At 41.9% G+C, this 25,548-nt stretch overlaps 1 protein-coding gene across 1 annotated transcript in view; it reads right to left on the bottom strand.

The window, feature by feature from the left end:
- Nucleotides 1-3,040: 3,040 nt before the first annotated feature.
- LOC120066430 (protein-methionine sulfoxide oxidase mical3a-like) overlaps nucleotides 3,041-25,548 on the bottom strand; it is a 124,683-nt gene continuing 102,175 nt past the window's right edge. The window contains exons 27-31 of the mRNA XM_039017790.1: nucleotides 24,666-24,773; nucleotides 23,242-23,335; nucleotides 6,044-6,143; nucleotides 5,787-5,860; nucleotides 3,041-5,557 (exon numbers count right to left, since the gene is read on the bottom strand). Coding sequence (XP_038873718.1) covers nucleotides 5,373-5,557; nucleotides 5,787-5,860; nucleotides 6,044-6,143; nucleotides 23,242-23,335; nucleotides 24,666-24,773 — 561 coding nt within the window. The 3' untranslated portion in view covers nucleotides 3,041-5,372. The remainder of the gene's footprint in view (nucleotides 5,558-5,786; nucleotides 5,861-6,043; nucleotides 6,144-23,241; nucleotides 23,336-24,665; nucleotides 24,774-25,548) is intronic.

Here is a 25,548-nt window from a genome sequence, read left to right as displayed (position 1 = left end):
GACCATCTTTGCTTGCTCTCCGCCTTTGACATCCACCCTCTGATGACCACTCAAGCCATGAACTTTCCTGACTCTCTCATGACTTTCCATCGGATGAATGATGTTGTTTTTTTAATTGCTTGTTTTTTTGTTGTGCTTTTAACTTCTTATGGCTGCAGGGGCAGTATTGAGTAGCTTGGATTAAAGGTGCACAGAGGTGCCCAGAGTAAACGGCCTGCTCCTCAGTCATAGTTGCTAATATATGCATATTATTATTCGTATTGGATAGAAAACACTCTGAAGTTTCTAAAACTGTTTGAATTACGTCTGTGAGTATAACAGAACTCATATGGAAGGCAAAAACCTGAGAAAAAAATCCAACCAGGAAGTGGGAAATCTGAGGTTTGTAGGTTTAAATTATGAGATTTCTGTTGCTTTGAATTTGGCGCCCTGCACTTTCACTGGCTGTTGTCATATCGATCCCGTTAACGGGATTGCAGCCATAAGAAGTTTTAAGAACGTTGGCTTAACTGGAACACTAGCGTGAACCCATAGCAAATTAATGTAATCGAACGTTCGCAGAGCCTGTTTTGACTGGAGTGATGCTTAGAATTCCATAAAAAATGTATCGCTTTTTATTTTACCACTACAATCTGTTCGTCGGATGAAACTGGAAAAAAACGACTTGTGTAGAAAGTAAACATCCGCACCTCGATGGTGTCAACTGTGCTTATGTCTGCGTAATGAAAATGTAGGGAAAAAATAAAAACTCCTATTTCTGGTCTAGCGATCGATGACAAACGAGCTCGCTGCCCAGACTTACATAATTACAAAGAGGAGAGTCTCTTGATTAAAATGGTGCCTGTGTAACAGTTTTGCTTCCGTCCCTCTCCTCGTTCCTACCTGGGCTCGAACCAGGGACCCTCTGCACACATAGACAACAGACACCCTCGAAGCATCGTTACCCATCGCTCCACAAAAGCCGCAGCCCTTGCAGAGCAAGGGGAAAAACTACTTCAAGCTCTCAGAGCGAGTGACGTCACTGATTGAAACGCTATAATATTAATCAAATTAATTAATTAAAATCAATCCCATATACTATGTTATTACGAAAAAAGGTTTTAAATTCTCTGTTAATGCTAATACGGAATTCTATCAAATGCTTCTCAAAGATGCTCTCTGGTGGTCAAACTAGCAATAACTTGCAGTAACAGAAGAAATGGCTGAGAATTAAATGACGTGCCACAGAATGCTGCAGCAGCATGCAACTTTTAAAGGAGGAACCACTGTATAAGCAGACAATGAAAGCTCTTACAATATTTGATTATTACATTTCCCTAGAACAGGTTATAGGCTACGTGTGCATCACCAAGTCAGAACAGTAGGCAAAATTAAGAGGGGCAAATAGACCAAATTATTAGGATGAGGCACATGGGCTACTAATATCTTACAATTGTTTTTATTTTATTTAACCTTTATTTAACTAGGCAAGTGAGTTAAGAACAAATTCTTATTTACAATGATGGCCTACTATACAACATACACTTTCTTAGCTACAGTATACATATCTCCCTGGCATATTACATAATTTATGCAGCACCATACAATACATTTTTGGACTCACCTTGTTGTGCTGTGCTCACATGAGCAGGAAGGTGGTGCGGCGGTCCTTTGTGGGCAAATTTTGTCATCAAAGTCTGGCATTCTCTGGATTTATGGTGCATTCAAAACAACTGGAGGCCAGATGTACAATTCCGAGTTGAAAGACAGTTCAAAATGTATTTTCCCAGTCGGAGCTCATTTATTCCCGACTTCCCAGTTGTCTTGAACTCCATGAAGTCAAGTTTTCATAGTTCTGAGTTAACAGTTGTTTTGAGTGTGGCAGAAATCATGCTTTATTGACAGCATGGCCAATGTTGAATGTCTATAATTTTAAACTTGGAAAAGAGCCCCTTATAATCCCAGATTTGGGACCACACTGCCACTGTCACTGATTCCTTCCAAACCACTCATTGAATTTGCGATTTACAACTTGGGTAATGTTTATGTCCAATGGCCGATGAGCACAGATACATTTTATTTATAATTTCTCTTAATTATTTCTCTTCATATGACAAGGATTAAAAAGGATTTGCCAGTAGATTGTCGACTTGATTCATGATGATGACTGCTAGCTAATATTTTGAAAGTATGATGTTGACATGATCAGTCCAATCAAAGCTACTGTACATATAACGTGATTTGATGTTATTTTATTCGTGGCCAATGACCTTGAGCCTTCTTGGATGGACACTTCTGTAACTCTATGGCAGCACCCAAAGGGCTAGAATTTTCGAGGTCTCCTCTTAGACTTTGCAGTGACGTAGTGTTCCCATGAGTGACAGAACACTGAGCCAATCACAGCTCCATATTTTCTGCTGGCTTGCCCCACCACCACAAAGCATTGAGCTAGGCTGAAACACCTGCATTTTGGAGCTGCCTTACTCAAGAAAACAAAAGAGAGACCATGTTTGTACGCAGCTTTATTAATTCAATTATATATTATTTTTTACATTGTGTGCAAACTGATATGTGACACGTATTAATGCCAAAATAACATGCAAAACAGGCAAGCCCCAGCTGGCCTGAATTAAGGGTCGCCACTGCAATGGTGTAAAATGTAGCTATCCACTGTAAACCTCTGTTGGGAATTTGGCATGGCCAAACAATCACCGCAGTAGCTCACGCAAGGAAGCAACATGCCTCCTTTAACTTTCCTTATAATATATTATTATGGACTATTGAACTTAAACAAATACTATGCAATGCAATGCAATGCATACCATGCAGCATTGGTCATCTTACCTGACAGTCCCAGAAACAAGATGCAATCATTTCTGCTCAGCTGTCTTGCATGTCTAAAAACTTTTTTGTCTCGTCTGCAGACATCCACCCCTTGTTACAGATATGGCCCCACTGGAATACTGGATACACAGAAATATCGGAGTGGAGTTTTCAACCGGCAAGTGGATCAAATCTGTCAGTGTGTGAAGAAACTAAATGCCAGGTTTTACCCTTGTCGTACAGTAAAAGTGAAAACGTCCTTTAATTAATTTGTCGCCAGGTTCATGTAACACATGTTGGGAAGATTCTGAGACAGTTGCACTTATTTAATATGCCACAAAAGAAGCACTCCTAGTTTGAATTGGGCACATAATGAAGCTCAGCTTTTCATCAGGTGTGCTAGTTCTGGAATAGACCAAATAAGTGGAATTGACAGAGGGTAGCCTACTATGCAGGACAGTCATTAAGGTGAATATTCACATTTCTATCATAAAATCATAGTTGTAGTAAGTTTATACAGAAGCCTACCCATAAAAGGAGACATGCTTTTCTAAATGAACAACTGCATTGCTTTATTGCCGTTTCAGCATACATCCAACACCCTATGCATTTTGGCTAAATGAAGCAGCATTTACATATTTGTTGTGTGTCAACATACAGTTTTAAAAATTAGGATTCATTTTTCTTTACATATGATACATTTTTGCACACATGTTTATAAATATCAATAAAATCTGTCAAACTTATCACACACCATCTAAACCAGCCTTGAAATTATGTAACTTTTTTGTATTCACAGCTCCGTTTAATTCTTACACAAATTCTCACTGTGTGTATCTATCAATACAGAAAAATATATAAAACTGTGACCAACCAAAGATTTACAGTTTGGCAGAAAGGCTAGTAAGGTCAAACGCCAAACAAAAGCACATGCTCCTGTGACTGACAGAATAGAAGTGGTTTAGAGCAACCTTCCTGTCTCCACTTCTACTCATAACTGCTGTTTGACAACCTGTAGTTGTATGAAAGGATTTTACCAAAAAACACCAAATAGAAATGTACCTCTGGTGGGATACATAAAAGTTTAAACACTAAAAATAAAAATTAAATATTAAAACAGAAGTGAAAAGGGCATCTTGCTCCAAAGCAGGTAATGTACCTCAGCACCAGGGATAGCGAAGCCAGAGTTCTGTGGTTTAGAACTTCGATATTGAAGCATATCCACTGACGTAAGTGTCTCATGACACCAGTTAGTGATGTCAGTTCACTTATGGTATTATGATAACACGATGCATTGATACTGTGTAAGCCCAATAAGACACTGCCCCTAATGTTGTTCTCTTCACTGTTTAACCTACACTAAGGACTTTTCATGGTATATGCCAATTAGTATTGAATAAGGGCTACTGATTATAAAATGAAATATCAGTGTGATTTATGGTGAATGGCATGGTATGGAGAAGCCACATGATCACTCAGAACTAGGACACCAAGAGATGTGTCAAGTGGGTTGCTTGCTGAAGTGTACATATGTCAATGAATCTATGCTACAGGTTAACTATTCACACCAGCACAACTTTCAGAGTCAAAGACAATGTAATGCAGGATCTTTTTCTGAGTCTGCAGCAGCCTCCACCCCTTACACAATGGCTTCTTGGTGATGGAGTTCAGTTGATTTCCTTGCAGTCAATGTTATAAAGAGAGCACATGTGCAATCCGTCGAGCCTCCAGTTCAGGCACTCTCCTCCGTGAATACGGAAAATACCAAAAACAGTTCATTCAGGTTCTCTATCAAACCAAGCTAATAAATACAAAACAACCAAGTGACCAGATTCCATTGATCCTTAGTGTTGACCCTTCAGGTGAATCTCTGTGCAAAAAAATGATGGGACTTTTAGATTCTCATCCTTATTGGCGCCTCAGAATGTGGAAGCCAATGTGTAATTGGAGAGAAAGGCAACTAAAGCAGAGGATGTCCCTCCCCAGTCAGCAGTCACAATAGTAGAGTATGTTATGAGGTTAGAATGAGAGTGAGACCACTCCTCCCCTTCCCACAGAAACCCTGTAACAGTCAATAGGTCAAGGGCCTACCCTCATCGAAAACCCCCGCTTTGCTAATATGTCGTGTTCTACACATGTAGTACATTAAAACAGGTATCATACATTGAAGTCCTTTACATCAGCAGGACCTAACCTCTTTCTTCCCTTTGCGTGTTTGAGATTAAAATAAATAATAAACAATAGTTCCCCATTCTGGAGAACTGCTCCAAGAACTTCTGAAGTTCTGAGAAAGTCCAGGCTGTAGTTGCTCCTCCCACCGTGATTTGATAGTGAGGGGAGATATCACTGGAGGTAATGATGCCTGGCTGTTGGCAGGGTAGATATGTAAACATTATAGACTGCTCCAACAGAGGAGCCGTAATGGGATAACTCCATTCTGCACACATTCTCTGCTGGGTTATCTGGGACCAAGCATGAGACCGTGGGTTGGGCCTTCACTGAGCCCTGACACAGAGGAGGGGTAGTGTATTATCTGAGTTACGGTGGATGGTGAGTTTAGTCTCTCCTCCTCAGGCCCAGTTGAGGTTGAAGCCCTTGGAGAGCATGACAGACTCCAGGTCCTTGTCCTCCTCCTTCTCACTGAGCCTCTGCTCCTCCAGGAGGGCTACCAGGGAGTCTCTCTGCTCCACCACCTCCAGCATCTCATTCAGGATGTGCTTCTCCTGCGCCAGCTCCACCTCCGTCTTCAGGTGGTCTGAGGAGGAGAGGGGGATGAAAGAGAGAGAAAGAGGGACAGATAAGTAGAGAACTCATATATGGAGAGGAAAGTGAAAAAAGTGTCTCACTCTGAGGTAATCAGGATTTGATGAAACCATGAATGTTGTTTCCCATGGTCCTGCACCTTTCATATTTTTTAATGCTGCACACGAATTGCCCTTCGGGGAAAATAAAGATTTATTGAATTGAAAATTGGCGGTCCTCACCTTCAATTGCCATTCGTTCCCTCAGGTCCTGCTGCAGTCGACTCTGGCGATCCTCCAGCTCCAGTTCTCGTGCACTGGGGGACAGAAAGACAGACTTACGGCCCAACTATTACACCTGTGGCCCTGAATTATGTCTCATGTCTAAATGATGTCTCCAATCTATGTCTAAATGATGTCTGTCTAGTTACAGCACCTTATATAGATACAGAGTTCACCTTCAGTAGGCCTATAACAAAGGATAATAATGGTTAACTCACAATATCATCAGCTCAGATTCGTATCGCACCAGGGCGTTTTTCTCCTGGACCAGTTTGAACCACTCCTGCATGAGCTTGGGGTCGTCCTTTTTGCCCATCCCTGGAAGAAGAAGCAACAAAGAAAGGGGAGTGAGGGAAACAGCAGGGCAGAGGAGGCTTTAGGTGGGTCTGATGCAGACACTGACACAGGCAATGCAATGACAGCCAAGCCAAGACGTCTTTGTTGTGGGAATGGATGGCGAAGTGGGGATGATGGGCCGGGCTGGGCCGGACTGTTGACCAGGGGTCGGGATGGTCTTGCCGTACGCCTCACAGAAGATGAAGTGGAGGAGATTTCAACTTTGGAAAATGCGTGGGAAAAACAGGTGTTTCAAAGTTGAGAGTTTGTGTATCATTAACTTCTGAGACAGATGCCCTTGCTACTGTACTGTACTGTAATATAATAATCAATAACAACACACTGAACAGAAATATAAACGCAACATGTAAAGTGTTGGTCCCATGTTTCATGAGCTGAAATAAAAGATACCAGAAATGTTCCATATGCACAAAAAGCTTATTTCTCTCAAATTTTGTGCACAAATTTGTTTCTATCCCTGTTAGTGAGGATTTCTCCTTTGCCAAGATAATCCATCCACCTAACAGGTGTGGCATATCAAGAAACTGATTAAACAGCATGATCATTACACTGGTGCACCTTGTGCTGGGGACAATAAAAGGCCACTCTAAAATGTGAAATTTTAGTGGCCTTTTATTTGTGCAATTGACATGCTCACTGCAGAAATGTCCACCAGAGCGGTTGCCAGAGAATTTAATGTTTCTCTCTACCATAAGCAACTTCGCACAGCCATTGAAGAGGAGTGGGACAACATTCCACAGGCCACAATCAACAGCCTGATCAACTCTATGCGAATGAGATGTGTCGCATGAGGCAAATGGTGGTCACACCAAATACTGACTGGTTTTCTGAACCACGTCCCTACCTTTTAAAAAAAAGATATCCGTGACCAACAGATGCATATCTGTATTCCCAGTTGTGAAATCCATAGATTAAGGCCTAATGAATTCATTTTAATTGATTTCCTTATATGAACTGTAAAATATTTGAAATTGTTACATGTTGCGTTTATATTTTTGTTCAGTATATATGCCATTTAGCAGACACTTCTATCCAAAGCAACTTACAGTCCCGCCTGCATACATTTTTAACATACGGGTGGTCCCGGGAAACAAAAACACTATCCTGGTGTTGGAAGCACCATGTTCTACCAACTGTGCTACAGAGGACCCCTGTATGTTCAGAGCAGTTGTCGTCTCCTACCACTGTTTGTGTCCCCCTTACGGAGAGGGCCATAGGTAGGGGGACAGGGCAGAAAACCATGGTCTATTCCACCACATTGTCCTCAGGATGTTGTACTCAGGGAACCTATGGATGTTCTACACAGAGATAAAACACCAGAAGAGTTTCTCTCTATGGAAGTTCTACATCCCTACATGCAACAATGTACCACCAGTAGAAATAAAGGATCCTGTCAGATCCTATTTATACAGAGCGGTTTCAAAAAACCTGTGTTATGAATAATTTAATTCTTCCTATAGCTTCTACTACTGGGTCAAATGATGGCGCCGATCTGTCATTTAGACCAATAGTGAAGCTATCTTACTCCCCTATTAGATCTACTGGTATTTGGCATGCATTACTGCAGTCAAGGACCAGCGGCCAAATAACTTTTACTCTTCTGCCACTGTAAAGGTGGCCAGTCCATGCTATGCTATAGAAAGTCTGCTAGCATTTTTCCATCTGTCGCACGTAGGTGGGAGCCAAGCGGTTTCAATGAGACACTGGGGAGCAAACCATTGATGCAGCATGACGTACTTAGCTGGAGTGGTGGAGTCTCTTGCAAAACAAAAAGGAAAAACACAGTACACACAAAAATCGAATGGCTGTGCTCTCAGGTGCTGCTGCCGGCTTTCGCTGATTAACAGACAAGGACAGAGAGAGGCAAAGCGGAGTTCCTCAGACGGAGGAACTCAGACAGGACAAAGAGGAGATGGAAACAGGTGGATTTGCTAACTTAACCAACAATGTGCTTGCTTTTCCCTCTCCCTCTCTTTCTTTGCTCCTCGTCCACCACCCTTAGCCCAGGTTCCAAGATCACAGGAGAGAAGAGCCACAGTTAACAACATAACACACATCCAGCCTGAAAATCAGATCGCACAGAACACACACAGGCTTGTTTTGTTTACATTGATCAGAAGGCTTCTCAAGCAGTTTCACACAGACATACATGTGTTAGAGACAGTAGACCAGATGATCCAGAATGTTGTATATTGGTAGAATATGCAAAACTGAGATGTGTCACAAGTTGTAGGTCTATCGCTCTCTTTATGACAACCTTGTCACACACAGTCTTAGTTGTAACACACTATAGTCAAGAGAGAGGCTGTCAGGCAGCTGTCACACACTATAGAGAGACTACACCACTCAGTAGTGGGAGATAGATGGCTTTTCATGTCCATTAGTTTTACAGCAAACAGAGGACATGCTTTTGATTAAAAACACAATGAAGCAGAGTAGTTTCCCCTTTAGCTTTAGCTACTTGGAATGATGGAAAAATGTGTGCACAATAGTTGTTTACTTACTTGGGTTGTTAATCAGGGTTCAGGGGTTTCTAATATGTTTCTGCCTGAGACTGTTAATCTCAAGGGCAAATTCATCTGGGAGGGGGTCTATAGAAGCGTCCATGTTACATGGTTGATTCAAGACAGTAAATAAACCATTTAAAAATACTATTGGTGACGGTGTGCACTAGGTTTCTGAGCATCCTCAACTCAACAAACCAAAAGTCGCATAGACATGTCCTGTCCTTATTTTCTCATCTACACCGTTCCAGCAAGTTTACAAATGTCTACATAAATGTGTGTAATGTTCAGTGTGATACGACTATGGTAGATAGCGAACGGTGACATCCTGGGGAAATCTACTGAGCCTGGACACACAGAGGGAGAGGAGGAGGAAGAGGAGGGGGGTGAGGGAGAGGAGTTTCAGGAGACCGGGGGGAGGAGCCCGGCTTCGTGGATCCCCGCGGTCGGTTGCTGTGGTAACCTGAAGCAGCCAGCAGCAGGCAAGGCAATAGGTTACGTTACCTTCAGAGGAACAGCAGGGACAGAAGGAGATAGGTCTTCGGCGAGGGGTCCCGACAAAGGGCTCAACTACTTCCACAACATAGGGAAAGAGTGCCAAGGGGTGGGGTGAAGGAAGAGGAGGAAGAAGTGATAGACAGAGAAAAAAAGTGTAGAGGACATAAAGCGTGAGAGGAAGTGTAGGAGGGAGGGAGAGATGGGGGGAAGATGAGGAAGAAAGAACAGTGAGGAGAAAAATCTAAAAGAATGAGAGCACTAGGGGGAGGAGAGAGAACTGAAAGCACCTGTAGAGAGGAGGTGAGAGAGATCAGTTGTGTGGGGTCAGAGAAGGTGAAAAAAAAGAGAGTGAAAACACAAAGGGCTGGAAAGAACGGGGGAATAATCCTCATCTTTCATCTGATGGACTCAGAATAATACTCCTCAAACTCAGCAGAACTGTTTTGTGTTCATAGAGTTCTATGGGGTGATATAGGAGCCTTCACAATACCAATGTTGTGTAATGTGTTGACAATGCTCTGCAAATTAGATTAATCTAAATAAAAACAGCTTTTTATTCATCATCACTTGAGATTTACAGAAATAGAAGATAAATAATCTAAGCGGGAAAGAGTTCATTATTCCATCTTTGAAAATATTTCAGCTCTCCCAGGTAAACATAACTTGTATTTGTTGACGTTGTGGCTACTTTTGAAGTGCAAATTAGCATTTTTGTGCAAATGCGTGTGAACCTCCGCGAGAAAGTCCTCACACATAATGAGGTCATACTGTCTACCGGATATAGTGAGTAGAGATAAAACACTGTACTAGGCACAAACTGGAAAGTGAAGAGGAGATATAAAGTCATTGAGTTTCTCAACGAAGAAGAGCCTTCTATCAGAGAGTGTATCGGACAAACGATGAGTAGGGGATGGTGTCATACCCTGTCATACACCGATACAACAGGAAATGCACACAATGTACTCAACAGTCTGAGACTTGGGTGAAAGAGCTCAGAGAGAATGGAATGCTGGTGAAATTAACCCCAAGAGACTATCACAGTAGAATCATAACTCTCCACTCAAACAAGATAGGCTGTCTCACACACTCACTGCTGTGAGATTTTAAAGTGCAATGGTTCCGCCTCATACCTCATCATAAAACCACAGTTATTGATTATAATGTGTATGTAAAGTACCAAATCATTGAGAATAATTGTGAAACTAGCGTGCCTATTTGAGGTGATTATGGTTGTAAATGGAGTGATAGATAAGATGTCACTGCAGTCAACTCTGCTGGCAAAAAGCGAGAGCATGACAGCAGTTTCCTTTGTTAGCTTTTAGCACCCCCTGCAGGGCTGCTGCACACACAGCACAGCCATGCTGCTTCCCTCAATAGCCTGTGTTTCAGTTCATGATTTGGCCAGTGCCAGCTAGATGGAAGCCAGTCCAATTCACTTCACCACACAGGGTAACACTGTATCAGGCCAAAGTTGCAGAATGTCCTCCACACAGCCCAGACGCTTGAGACCACCAGACACACACTGCATTCAGTTTGGAAGATCAAACCAAATGTCAATGGTGTCTCTCTTTCTTCAATTCCAGAAATACTTACCTTCAATGGATGCCTCATCTAACTTGCTGCGATTTACTCAAGAAACGAAACATTTATAATTGTTGCATTCAATTGTACCGAGGGTCTATAAACCACATAGTGAGGAACCATAGTGAATGTGATCACACTATTGGGGGACAATGACCAGATAGATTTTTCCAGTGTTACAACACTCCATGCCATCTCCTGTCTAATGGGTGACAACGACAACATCATCACAGAGAGCGGGACAGTCAGACGGTCAAGACACCACATCCACGCTGGGTCACTAATACAGAGACTCTTTTGGACAATCACAGGCAGCATCCAAAATGGCACCCTATTACCTACGTAGTGCACTACTTTTTACCATTGCCAAATGGCCCTGTATGGGACAGGACCCGGACCCGTACCCAGTAGACCAGGACCCGTACCCAGTAGTACGCAATATCGGGCCATGGTCAAAAGTAGTGCAATATATAGGGAATAGGCCATTTTGGATGCACACACAATGTGAATAGGACAGCTATGAGGGGTCAAGACCAAACACTGCTTTTCAGCACAGATGCATATATTACAGGGAGTTATGCAACAGGGCAGGTATGGGAGAGTCAGAAGAGCAGGAGCACCAGAGCTGGGACTACAGGGATACAGCAGCAGCAGAGCTGGGACTACAGGAATACAGCAGCACCAGAGCTGGGACTACAGGAATACAGCAGCAGCAGAGCTGGGACTACAGGAATACAGCAGCACTAGAGCTGGGACTACAGGAATACAGCAGCAGCAGAGCTGGGACTACAGGAATACAGCAGCAGCAGAGCTGGGACTACAGGAATACAGCAGCACCAGAGCTGGGACTACAGGAATACAGCAGCAGCAGAGCTGGGACTACAGGAATACAGCAGCACTAGAGCTGGGACTACAGGAATACAGCAGCAGCAGAGCTGGGACTACAGGAATACAGCAGCAGCAGAGCTGGGACTACAGGAATACAGCAGCACTAGAGCTGGGACTACAGGAATACAGCAGCACTAGAGCTGGGACTACAAGGATACAGCAGCACCAGAGCTGGGACTACAGGGATACAGCATCACAGCTCTAAGGCTAGTCAAGGGCCAGGAGTTTAGTTAGGAGTTTTGGGGTCAGTAAGGGGCAGGGTGCACTATTTTCCAGTTGGGTAGGTGTGTGTGTGTGGTTCTACTTTAACATTATCATAAATAGGTGTGTTATGTGTTAGCATGTGTGTGTTTTTTACTAAATGCTTTCATAGTTATTATACTTGTACACTATTCCAATGCATAGATGTTATTATGTAATCCAGGGGTTCCCAAATTTTTTCCACTCGGGGCCCCCTTCCAGCATTGGGGAACATGCCGTGCAAGTGCCATGTGTATTTCCTGCAATTCTACACATTTTGCCATGGGGTGCAAAGAAAATTGTTCAGTTTTAAAGCTAATTTTCTTGCAATTCTATACATTTTGTGACCCAAAAAATTACAACAATATTTATGGGGGAAAAAAATAAACATTAGTTGACATGGGCTACATGATCTGGACATTTCTGACAAGTTATAAATAGCTCTCTAAGTAAGGTATACAATGACTGACATGACAAGAGGAACTGATGATGTACTACCTAATTTCGAAATTACACCTTGCACATTCTACTATTACAACTATCAAGAGTACGTTTAACGCCCCACTGTTTGGGAACCACTGATGTAATCAATGCAGTGAAATTAACATTAAAATGATAAAAGAGTGTGTGAAAATGATCTTAACAAGAAAAGGAAAAAAAAGTGTGTGATCTTTCTGACTGGGTGTGTGCTACGTGTCTATTAGAAGTGATACTGGAGGGATCTGAGGGTGAGTCGGCTACTGCCGCAGCAGGGGATGTAGCTAAGAGGAAACAAGCTCCAGACCAGTACTATAGAAGGGAAAGACAGATATAGGTGGGTTAGCTGTTAGTTATTTGGAAGCGACAGATTTGAAATACATACCGCCCAGATGCAAGTCCATGATTTCACTGTAATTAGACTCTCCCCAATAGTCTACAACAGGGATATATTAAAGATATGAGTTATTGTACACACACAGCCTCCACTGGGCAACACCAATCTGCAACAAGAAGGTCATGCACATGCTTGCACACACACGACAACCACACACAGTTCAAACATGCACACAAGTACTCACCACAATACATATGCAGTCAAGTACACATATTGGCATTTACTACATGGACTTTTCCATAATGATAGGGTGGCTACATAGATTTCCTGTATGGCTGTGTACGGCCTCTGTGTATGAGACATTAACTTTGTGTGTGTGAGGCAACACCAGGTCTGGAGTGTCACAGTACCTGTGACTCACTCATCTGATACACTGATGCTTTAGAGTAGGCATACACCATATCAACCACAAGGGTGTAGTGCATTAAGATGTCTTATATGTACAGTAGTATTCCCACTTTTGATTGGTAACCATACCAATACATCAATGCAATGTAGCATATGTATGCCCTTTGGCCACAATTCTATTCAGTCTTGGTGAACAGAAACCCTTCCATATGAGGCTATGTGGGCAAACACATCCAATGTGAGCACACACAAAACTATGTCGAAACACAAAGACATTCTCCAAATTGCATGCAGCTCAGACGATGACCGACAGAAACAATTAGGGTACAGTACGGGTGTTGTATTAACTACAGTGAGTCTAATGTTTTGATAAAGTACAGTCCTTTGAAAGCGTAGACGACAGAGAGGTTAAAGTCCACTTGAGAGAAAATTCACTGTGATTTAGGTTAGTATTGTGGAGTAACTAATAACATTGTTGATCAATCCTCTGTTTCCTCCTATCACAGCAATTAAACTCTGTAGCGGTTTTAAAGTCACCATTCGCCTCATGGTGAAATCCCTGAGCGTTTTTTCCTGAGTGGTTGGAAGGACGCCTGTATGTTTGTAGTGACATATTTGTAGTGACTGGGTGTATTGATACACCATTCAAAGTGTAATTAATAACTTCACCATGCTCAAAGGGATACTCAATGTCTGCTTCTTTTTTTTACCCTTCTACCAATAGGTGCCCTTCTTTGCGAGGCGTTGGAAAACCTACCTGGACTTTGTGATTGAATCTGTGTTTGAAATTCACTGCTCGACTGAACGACCTTACAGATAATTGTATGTGTGGGGTACAGAGAGGAGGTAGTCATTAAAGAATTCTGATAAACACTACTATTGCACACAGAGTAAGTAAGTCCATACAACTTAATTTGTCACTTGTTAAGCAAATCTTTACTCCTGAACTTATTTAGGCTTGCAATAACAAAGGGGTTGCATTTTTTATTAATTTGCTAAATTGCACCAAAAAAAAATCTAAAAACATAATTCTATTTTGACATTATGGGGTATTGTGTGTTGGCCAGTGACACAATATCTCAATTGAATACATTTTCATCCAAATTCAGGCTGTAACAGTTTTTATTTTGAGGGGGGGGGGGTTAAGGGGTGTGAATACTTTCTGAAAGCACTGTATGTTATAAGCGAGCATTCACCAGATTGTGTAGTTCACATAGGTTACCAATAATTATAGATTATTTTGAGACTTACAAAATTGTATCTATTTATGCTATACTTTGCATGCCTTGAAACCATATTTAAAAGTTGTTAGCATTGTATTGTGTAATGTTCTACAGTAAACAAGAATGACTTCATCACTGAGTGAAAGTTCTGATGTCTGTGATAGTCCCTTGTCTTGCACAGTGTGAATGTATTGTTTCAGAGTAAGAGATAGCACCAGTATCTAGACACTGCATATCTAGATACAAGATGAACTTAGATGAGGATTTCTACAAATGTAAGAATATACTTTCATTCACTGCTAAACCTGGGCGACTGGTTTTGTGAAAAGTATAGTTTGGATACTCTCAAGCAAGAAAGATAAGCAGAATTGCTGCCATCACAGCTACTTTTTCTACATAAAGGGGAGGTCAATGCATGTTTAGAGGAAATGTGGTACATAGATAATAACCCCTCAGTAACAGTACTTGAGAATGCTTGAGTTGATTCTGTATTTACAGATCCAGAATATAATTAACATACAATTAGCGTATAACTTACATAAATGTATTACCATAAAAACAGAGATTAACATATTCAACTGTTGAACAGGATCATCTCCACCCAACTAGGACACTACATCAACAAACTGAAAGAAAAGCTCCAAACTCATTCCCCAATCCCAACATTTAAAACGTAGGCTGTGGCTATAGATACAGAGTTTTTTGCCCACACCCCACAGAAAATTCATTCTTAAAGCTAAGGATCCAGATCACGTTCTGCACATGTTATTTTACGCACACATACATTTTTCTAACGTAGCTACTGCTCACACCCCCCCAGTTGTGTAAAGTACTTAATTAAAAACACTAAGTAGTTTTTTGACAATGTTTACTTTAACTTCACTACATTCCTAAAGAAAATAATGTACTTTTTACTCCATATATTTTCCCTGAAACCCAAAAGTACTCGTTACAATTTGAATGCTTAGCAGGACGGGAAAATGGTCCATTCATGCACTTATCAAGAGAACATCCCTGGTCATCTCTAGTGCCTCTGATCTGGCGGACTCACTAAACACACATGCTTTGTTTGTAAATTATGTTTGAGTATTGCCGTGTGTCCCTGGCTATCCATACATTTAAAAAAGAAACCGGTGCTGTCTGGTTTGCATAATAAGGAATCTGAAATGATTCATACTTAAGAAAATTTCAAACCAAATACTTTTAGACGGGGTACTTTCACTTGAGTCATTTTCTATTACAGTATCTTTACTTTTACTCAAGTATGACAATTGGGTACTTTTTCCACCATTGACTCCCCCTCCATATTTCACTCTTTATTCGACCTCTTCTGAGCCATGATGATGTTGACTATGTCTCTGTCTCTTCTGAACCATCATGATGTTGACTACGTCTCTGTCTCTTCTGAACCATGATGATGTTGACTACGTCTCTGTCTCTTCTGAACCATGATGATGTTGACTATGTCTCTGCCTCTTCTGAACCATGATGATGTTGACTATGTCTCTGTCTCTTCTGAACCATGATGATGTTGACTATGTCTCTGTCTCTTCTGAACCATGATGATGTTGACTATGTCTCTGTCTCTTCTGAACCATGATGATGTTGACTATGTCTCTGCCTCTTCTGAACCATGATGATGTTGACTATGTCTCTGTCTCTTCTGAACCATGATGATGTTGACTATGTCTCACCCTCTTCTGAACCATGATGATGTTGACTATGTCTCTGTCTCTTCTGAACCATGATGATGTTGGCTATGTCTCTGTCTCTTCTGAACCATGATGATGTTGACTATGCCTCACCCTCTTCTGAACCATGATGATGTTGACTATGTCTCTGTCTCTTCTGAACCATGATGATGTTGACTATGCCTCACCCTCTTCTGAACCATGATGATGTTGGCTATGTCTCTGTCTCTTCTGAACCATGATGATGTTGGCTATGTCTCTGTCTCTTCTGAACCATGATGATGTTGACTATGCCTCACCCTCTTCTGAACCATGATGATATTGACTATGTCTTACCCTCTTCTGAACCATGATGATGTTGACTATGTCTCTGTCTCTTCTGAACCATGATGATGTTGACTATGTCTCTGTCTCTTCTGAACCATGATGATGTTGGCTATGTCTCTGTCTCTTCTGAACCATGATGATGTTGACTATGTCTCTGTCTCTTCTGAACCATGATGATGTTGACTATGTCTCTCCCTCTTCTGAACCATGATGATGTTGACTATGTCTCACCCTCTTCTGAACCATCATGATGTTGACTATGTCTCTGTCTCTTCTGAACCATGATGATGTTGACTATGTCTCTTCTGAACCATGATGATGTTGACTATGTCTCTGTCTCTTCTGAACCATGATGATGTTGACTATGTCTCTGTCTCTTCTGAACCATGATGATGTTGACTATGTCTCTCCCTCTTCTGAACCATGATGATGTTGACTATGTCTCTGTCTCTTCTGAACCATGATGATGTTGACTATGTCTCTCCCTCTTCTGAACCATGATGATGTTGACTATGTCTCTGTCTCTTCTGAACCATGATGATGTTGACTATGTCTCTGTCTCTTCTGAACCATGATGATGTTGACTATGTCTCTGTCTCTTCTGAACCATGATGATGTTCACTATGTCTCTGCCTCTTCTGAACCATGATGATGTTCACTATGTCTCTGTCTCTTCTGAACCATGATGATGTTGGCTATGTCTCTGTCTCTTCTGAACCATGATGATGTTGGCTATGTCTCTGTCTCTTCTGAACCATGATGATGTTGACTATGTCTCTGTCTCTTCTGAACCATGATGATGTTGACTATGTCTCTGTCTCTTCTGAACCATGATGATGTTGACTATGTCTCTGTCTCTTCTGAACCATGATGATGTTGACTATGTCTCTGCCTCTTCTGAACCATGATGATGTTGACTATGTCTCTGTCTCTTCTGAACCATGATGATGTTGACTATGTCTCTGTCTCTTCTGAACCATGATGATGTTGACTATGTCTCTGCCTCTTGTGAACCATGATGATGTTGACTATGTCTCACCCTCTTCTGAACCATGATGATGTTGACTATGTCTCTGTCTCTTCTGAACCATGATGACGTTGACTATGTCTCACCCTCTTCTGAACCATGATGATGTTGACTATGTCTCTGTCTCTTCTGAACCATGATGACGTTGACTATGTCTCACCCTCTTCTGAACCATGATGATGTTGACTATGTCTCTGTCTCTTCTGAACCATGATGATGTTGACTATGTCTCTGCCTCTTCTGAACCATGATGATGTTGACTATGTCTCACCCTCTTCTGAACCATGATGATGTTGACTATGTCTCTGTCTCTTCTGAACGAGGATGATGTTGACTATGTCTCTGTCTCTTCTGAACCATGATGATGTTGACTATGTCTCTCCCTCTTCTGAACCATGATGATGTTGACTATGTCTCACCCTCTTCTGAACCATGATGATGTTGACTATGTCTCTGTCTCTTCTGAACCAAGATGATGTTGACTATGTCTCACCCTCTTCTGAACCATGATGACGTTGACTATGTCTCTGCCTCTTCTGAACCATGATGTTGACTATGTCTCTGTCTCTTCTGAACCATGATGACGTTGACTATGTCTCACCCTCTTCTGAACCATGATGATGTTGACTATGTCTCTGTCTCTTCTGAACCATGATGACGTTGACTATGTCTCACCCTCTTCTGAACCATGATGACGTTGACTATGTCTCTGCCTCTTCTGAACCATGATGATGTTGACTATGCCTCTGCCTCTTCTGAACCATGATGACGTTGACTATGTCTCACCCTCTTCTGAACCATGATGACGTTGACTATGTCTCTGTCTCTTCTGAACCATGATGACGTTGACTATGTCTCACCCTCTTCTGAACCATGATGATGTTGACTATGTCTCTGTCTCTTCTGAACCATGATGACGTTGACTATGTCTCACCCTCTTCTGAACCATGATGATGTTGACTATGTCTCACCCTCTTCTGAACCATGATGATGTTGACTATGTCTCTGTCTCTTCTGAACCATGATGATGTTGACTATGTCTCTGCCTCTTCTGAACCAAGATGATGTTGACTATGTCTCACCCTCTTCTGAACCATGATGACGTTGACTATGTCTCTGCCTCTTCTGAACCATGATGACGTTGACTATGTCTCTGCCTCTTCTGAACCATGATGATGTTGACTATGTCTCTGCCTCTTCTGAACCATGATGATGTTGACTATGTCTCTGCCTCTTCTGAACCATCATGATGTTGACTATGTCTCACCCTCTTCTGAACCATGATGACGTTGACTATGTCTCTGCCTCTTCTGAACCATGATGATGTTGACTATGTCTCTGTCTCTTCTGAACCATGATGTTGACTATGTCTCTGTCTCTTCTGAACCATGATGATGTTGACTATGTCTCTGCCTCTTCTGAACCATGATGATGTTGACTATGTCTCACCCTCTTCTGAACCATGATGATGTTGACTATGTCTCTGTCTCTTCTGAACCATGATGATGTTGACTATGTCTCACCCTCTTCTGAACCATGATGATGTTGACTATGTCTCTGTCTCTTCTGAACCATGATGATGTTGACTATGTCTCTGTCTCTTCTGAACCATGATGATGTTGACTATGTCTCTGTCTCTTCTGAACCATGATGATGTTGACTATGTCTCACCCTCTTCTGAACCATGATGATGTTGACTATGTCTCTGTCTCTTCTGAACCATGATGATGTTGACTATGTCTCTGTCTCTTCTGAACCATGATGATGTTGACTATGCCTCTGCCTCTTCTGAACCATGATGACGTTGACTATGTCTCTGTCTCTTCTGAACCATGATGATGTTGACTATGTCTCTCCCTCTTCTGAACCATGATGATGTTGACTATGTCTCTCCCTCTTCTGAACCATGATGATGTTGACTATGTCTCTGTCTCTTCTGAACCATGATGATGTTGACTATGTCTCTGTCTCTTCTGAACCATGATGATGTTGACTATGTCTCTGTCTCTTCTGAACCATGATGATGTTGACTATGTCTCTGTCTCTTCTGAACCATGATAATGTTGACTATGTCTCACCCTCTTCTGAACCATGATGATGTTGACTATGTCTCTGTCTCTTCTGAACCATGATGATGTTGACTATGTCTCTGCCTCTTCTGAACCATGATGATGTTGACTATGTCTCTGTCTCTTCTGAACCATGATGATGTTGACTATGTCTCTGTCTCTTCTGAACCATGATGATGTTGACTATGTCTCTGTCTCTTCTGAACCATGATGATGTTGACTATGTCTCTGCCTCTTGTGAACCATGATGATGTTGACTATGTCTCTGTCTCTTCTGAACCATGATGATGTTGACTATGTCTCTGTCTCTTCTGAACCATCATGATGTTGACTATGTCTCTGTCTCTTCTGAACCATGATGATGTTGACTATGTCTCTGTCTCTTCTGAACCATGATGATGTTGACTATGTCTCTGTCTCTTCTGAACCATGATGATGTTGACTATGTCTCTGCCTCTTGTGAACCATGATGATGTTGACTATGTCTCTGTCTCTTCTGAACCATGATGATGTTGACTATGTCTCTGTCTCTTCTGAACCATCATGATGTTGACTATGTCTCTGTCTCTTCTGAACCATGATGATGTTGACTATGTCTCTGTCTCTTCTGAACCATGATGATGTTGACTATGTCTCTGTCTCTTCTGAACCATGATGATGTTGACTATGTCTCTGCCTCTTGTGAACCATGATGATGTTGACTATGTCTCTGCCTCTTGTGAACCATCATGATGTTGACTATGTCTCTGTCTCTTCTGAACCATGATGATGTTGACTATGTCTCTGTCTCTTCTGAACCATGATGATGTTGACTATGTCTCTGTCTCTTCTGAACCATGATGATGTTGACTATGTCTCTGTCTCTTCTGAACCATGATGATGTTGACTATGTCTCTGTCTCTTCTGAACCATGATGATGTTGACTATGTCTCTGTCTCTTCTGAACCATGATGATGTTGACTATGTCTCACTCTCTTCTGAACCATGATGATGTTGACTATGTCTCTGTCTCTTCTGAACCATGATGATGTTGACTATGTCTCTTCTGAACCATGATGATGTTGACTATGTCTCTTCTGAACCATGATGATGTTGACTATGTCTCTTCTGAACCATGATGATGTTGACTATGTCTCTGTCTCTTCTGAACCATGATGATGTTGACTATGTCTCCGTCTCTTCTGAACCATGATGATGTTGACTATGTCTCTGTCTCTTCTGAACCATGATGACGTTGACTATGTCTCTGCCTCTTCTGAACCATGATGATGTTGACTATGTCTCTGCCTCTTCTGAACCATGATGATGTTGACTATGTCTCTGCCTCTTCTGAACCATGATGATGTTGACTATGTCTCTGCCTCTTCTGAACCATGATGATGTTGACTATGTCTCTGCCTCTTCTGAACCATGATGATGTTGACTATGTCTCTGTCTCTTCTGAACCATGATGATGTCTCTGCCTCATATTTATGAACAGCGATAAAAACCCTGCTGCGATTTGAACGAACATTCTAAAACATGTATATTATGAAGGCTACAAACTTCTCTGTCTGTCGTAACTAAATATTGCAGTCACCCCCTACACTTTGGAGCAAAAATAATCAACGTTTTGTGTGATGATGTAGGCTTACAGTGCATTTGGAAATTATTCAGACCCCTTTTTCCACATTTTGTTACAGTACAGCCTTATTCTAAAATTGATTAAATATTTTTTTTATCATCAATCAACACACAATACCCTATGATAACAAAGCAAAAACAGGCACAGATCTGGGGAAGGGTACCAAAAAATGTCCGCAGCATTTAAGGTCGCCAAGAACACAGTGGTCTACACCAATCTTAAATGGAAGAAGTTTGGAACCACCAAGACTCTTCCTAGAGCTGGCCTCCCGGCCAAACAGGAATCGGGGGAGAAGGGCCTTGGTCAGGGAGGTGACCAAGAACCAGATGGTCACTCTGAAAGAGCTCCAGATTTCCTCTGTGGAGATGGGAGAACCTTCCAGAAGGACAATCATCTTAGCAGCAGTCCACCAATCAGGCCTTTATGGTAGAGTGGCCAGACGGGAGCCACTCCTCAGTAAAAGGCATTACAGCCTGTTTAGAGTTTGCCAAAAAGCACCTAAGGGACTCTGACCATGAGAAACAAGATTCTCTGGTCTGATGAAACCAAGATTCAACTATTTGGCCTGAATGCCAAGTGTCACATCTGGAGAAAACCTGGCACCATCCCTACTGTGAAGCATGGTGGTGGCAGCATCATGCTGCGGGGATGTTTTTCAGCGGCAGGTACTGTGAGACTAGTCAGGATTGATTGAAGGAAAGATGAACGCATCAAAGTACAGAGAGATCCTTGTTGAAAACTTGCTCCAGAGTGCTCAGGACCTCAGACTGGAGGGAAGGTTCACCTTCCAACAGGACCACGACCGTAAGCACACAGCCAAGACAACGCAGGAGTGGCTTCAGGACAAGTCTCTGAATGTCCTTGAGTGGCCCAGCCAGAGCCCAGACTTGAACCCGAGCGAACATCTCTGAAGAGACCTGAAAATAGCTGTGCAGCGACGCTGCCCATCCAACCTGACAGACCTTGAGAGGATCGGCAGAGAATGGGAGATACTCCCCAAATACAGGTGTGCCAAGCTTGTAGCGTCATACTCAAGAAGACTCAAGGCTGTAACCACTGCTAAATGTGCAACAACAAAGTACTGAGTAAAGGGTCTGAATACTTATCTAAATGTGATCAGTTTTTTAGGTTTAATAAATTTGCAAAAATGTCTAAAAACCTGTTTTTGCATTGTCATTATGGGTTGTTGTGTGTAGATTGATGAGGAAAAAATACCGTTTAATCCATTTTAGAATAAGGCTGTAACGTAACAAAATGTGGAGTAAGTTGAGGGGTCTGAATACTTTCTGAATGCACTGCATCTTTATAGTTGCTGCCACATCCTAGTTAGTGAAAAAAGAACACTACTTGACTGCCTGTCTGCCTGCACAGCTTAGCCAATGTTTGCAATGATGATAACATTCAATTGAAATAACATTCAATTGCTAATTTTACTGCGTATCTTTGTCTTGCTACATTCCACATCTGGGCAGCCAAACATTCTAGGCAGCTGAGCGTGTATCCGGACCGGTAAAAAGAGTCGGACAATGGGAAGTTAATTTTGTATCAACCGGTGCCATAGTTATGCTGTATATGCTGATATCGTGGCGAGAGTAAATAGCTGCATGTACCTCATCAGCTAAGAAGAACATGAAATCGCTAGACTGTCTGTGTCGTAAGTATATTTGCAATACTGATAATGAATTTTGAGTAAAACATTTAAATAGCTGCATATAGCCTCCTCACCTCCTGAAAAAAGAACATGAAATCAGGCTTATGCTTACTGAGACATGGAATGCAACAGTTGGAACAGTTTTGTGCACAACATGATGTTTGTAGGAAATCGCGCTTATGCTTAATAGCCTACTGAGGGAATGCAAGAGTTCGAACAGTTTTGTGCACAACATAAAGTCTGTAGGCTACACCAATGACCAGACAAAGGTGATCAAGGAGGGGGGAGTGGCAGCGGTGCACTCAGCTACATAGGCAGCGGAGTGGGCACACCGCAACAAAAAACTCAAACCTGCACATGAGCAGAAAAATCTGTATTTTTAGCCTGGGAAAACTGGGATAAAGAAACTTCATATCCGTATCCACTCCGTAAAAAGTAGGACCCCACCCCATGTGTGGACCCTGGGGGGATGTAACCCAATCAGAAAAAGAAGAAGTGACTGACAGATGGGTACCTGCTTCCCCTCGCAGGGCTTTCTCCACGGCCACGCCCCTCTCCTCCAGCTGTCTCTGCTTCTCCTCCACCTGCTCCAGCTGTCTCTGGATGATCTGAGGGAGCAACGACATGCCAGAGAACAATTCAGAACACACACACACACACACACACTAAAGCTTACTACAAGCTTTAAGTAAACGCAAGATTCAGAGAATTGCAATGTCGTTTACAAAAAGGGGCGGCTCCTTGTAATACATTCCGGCATTCAACATACTTTTTAACTACATGAAAATTGAGGGACGCCTCATTCCTTCCGCAGCCGTGGGGGCTGTGTGTTTTCGCTTGGTCCCTTGATCCGATCTATAGGCTATTCATCAAAAGTAACCTATTTTTCATTGATAATTTTTCATATAATCTTATAATCTCATAACTTTTTAAACAGTAAACCACACAATAAGAAACCTATTTTGTTGGGAAGTAATAACTAGTGATTACAGGCTATTGTGAAATGGTAGAACATGCTGCTAGCCATGTGATTTTTTCTCCGTGACCAAAACATGATGACTTTCGATTTTTAGCTGATATGGGAATAAATACACAATCAGCATATCAAACTGGTATATTGTTTTAGGTTACACAGGCAAGTATAAGAATATTTGCCAGAGCATATTTTTTTATTATAAATATTATTATTTCACATGGAGATGTGGGAAGCTAAAAAGGATAGCTAGCTTGCAATGTTTTTAGCCAAGCTGCTGCCAGCTAGCTACTACTAGCAAAGGAAACTCTTCCTTGCTTTCACAAAATACATTTTTTTTTTTTTGCTATTGCCCCAATGTGAATGGGACCGGCGAGGATATTATGTTACCAGAAGGTGTCCGCTACTCCAAAAATCCCACTCCACCTACGTGCATACACGGACATAGATAAATGGAGTGAAACGTGGAGTAAACTTAACCCTAACCCTCTGGATTATCCGAGGGAGGAATGACAGGCCAGAACCCACACATATGAACACAAACACACACACACACGGAGTGTCTCATTGCACACATATTCATAATATTTCAATGAACTGACAGTTCCCTGGACTAAAAACTTTTGTATGAGAAGAGTTTAATGTTCATGTCTGAAACCCTCTTAATAATTAACTTCTCAAAGTTGGATTGGTTTTGTTCTTTGGTAAAAGGCATACTTTTTGTCTTATAAAATATTCATAAGCAGTAACACCGAGGGTGCATAGCTAATTAGTATTGTCTTGATCTCTGCATGAAGTTCTGTTTTGATGATCTTCAAAGACATGAAACTGGGCTTGCCAAAATCATTCAAAATTCACAGCGGTCTTGGTTCGCCAGTTGGACCCTCCTGTGGACTCATACACAAGATCCATACTCCACCAACTACGTTTTCTTCCAGAAACAACATATCCTATTGACTACTTACCTGGGCTCTGTGCAGCCTCTTCAACTCCTCCTGCTTGGCCTGTCGCCGGGCAGCTTTCTGTACCCTCCGTGTCAGCTTGGCATTGAGCTCCTCCTCTGTGTAGGTTTTCTGTAACAACATTACACTGTGTTAGAGGCCTTTAGAGAGGTGCTCCCTCAGGCTCCGAGGGAACCAAGTTCTTCATATACAGGACAGCGGAACCTCACCGTTCACAGAATGTTCAGAAGACATTCACAGAACGTTTTCTACAGGGGAGAAACCAGCTAGGGGTGACTGATAGATTGTAGATTACATTATACTATATGACATTGCAGAAAAACACCAGAGGAGCCTTTTCCTATGGGAGAGAACGATAGCTCTCCTCCTCCGCAGTGGGAGTATCCATTATACCAAAGATTACCATTGAGAGTACAAGAAGCGCTCACCAATTCTAGAAATGGCATAGCTAGGACAAAGCTGGGACAAGGCCCACAATTAAAACTGAACAGACATAAATCCACATAAAACTACAAATGTCTGAGATACCTTAGATTTCCTTGTACAATATTTCACACTTGTATTATTTCCCCAGTCTATAAATTCTCAGAAATGTATGGAAATATATAGATATTTTATGAGTTGTCCATGTCCATTTTTGTCATCTTTCGGTTATTATTTTTCTGCAATAAAAAGCTGGAGTGATATAGGAAAAGCGATAGTATTATAGAGAATAAGTAAGTAAGGAGAGGTAGCTGGAATCCAAGTGGATCCGATAGCAGCACTGGAGAACACTGGGTTGGTTAACATCAGACCAGTACAGACCAAAGATAAGCTGATTGACACCCGACCGGAGCAGACAAAGAAAAAACATGGACGGCCATATTGGAAAGTTGTCATTCATTGT

This window comes from Salvelinus namaycush, chromosome 21 (assembly GCF_016432855.1).
Source record: "Salvelinus namaycush isolate Seneca chromosome 21, SaNama_1.0, whole genome shotgun sequence".
NCBI lineage: Eukaryota > Metazoa > Chordata > Actinopteri > Salmoniformes > Salmonidae > Salvelinus > Salvelinus namaycush.
Note: the sequence above shows the minus strand (reverse complement) of the source record. Positions and strands in the feature narration are given on the sequence as shown.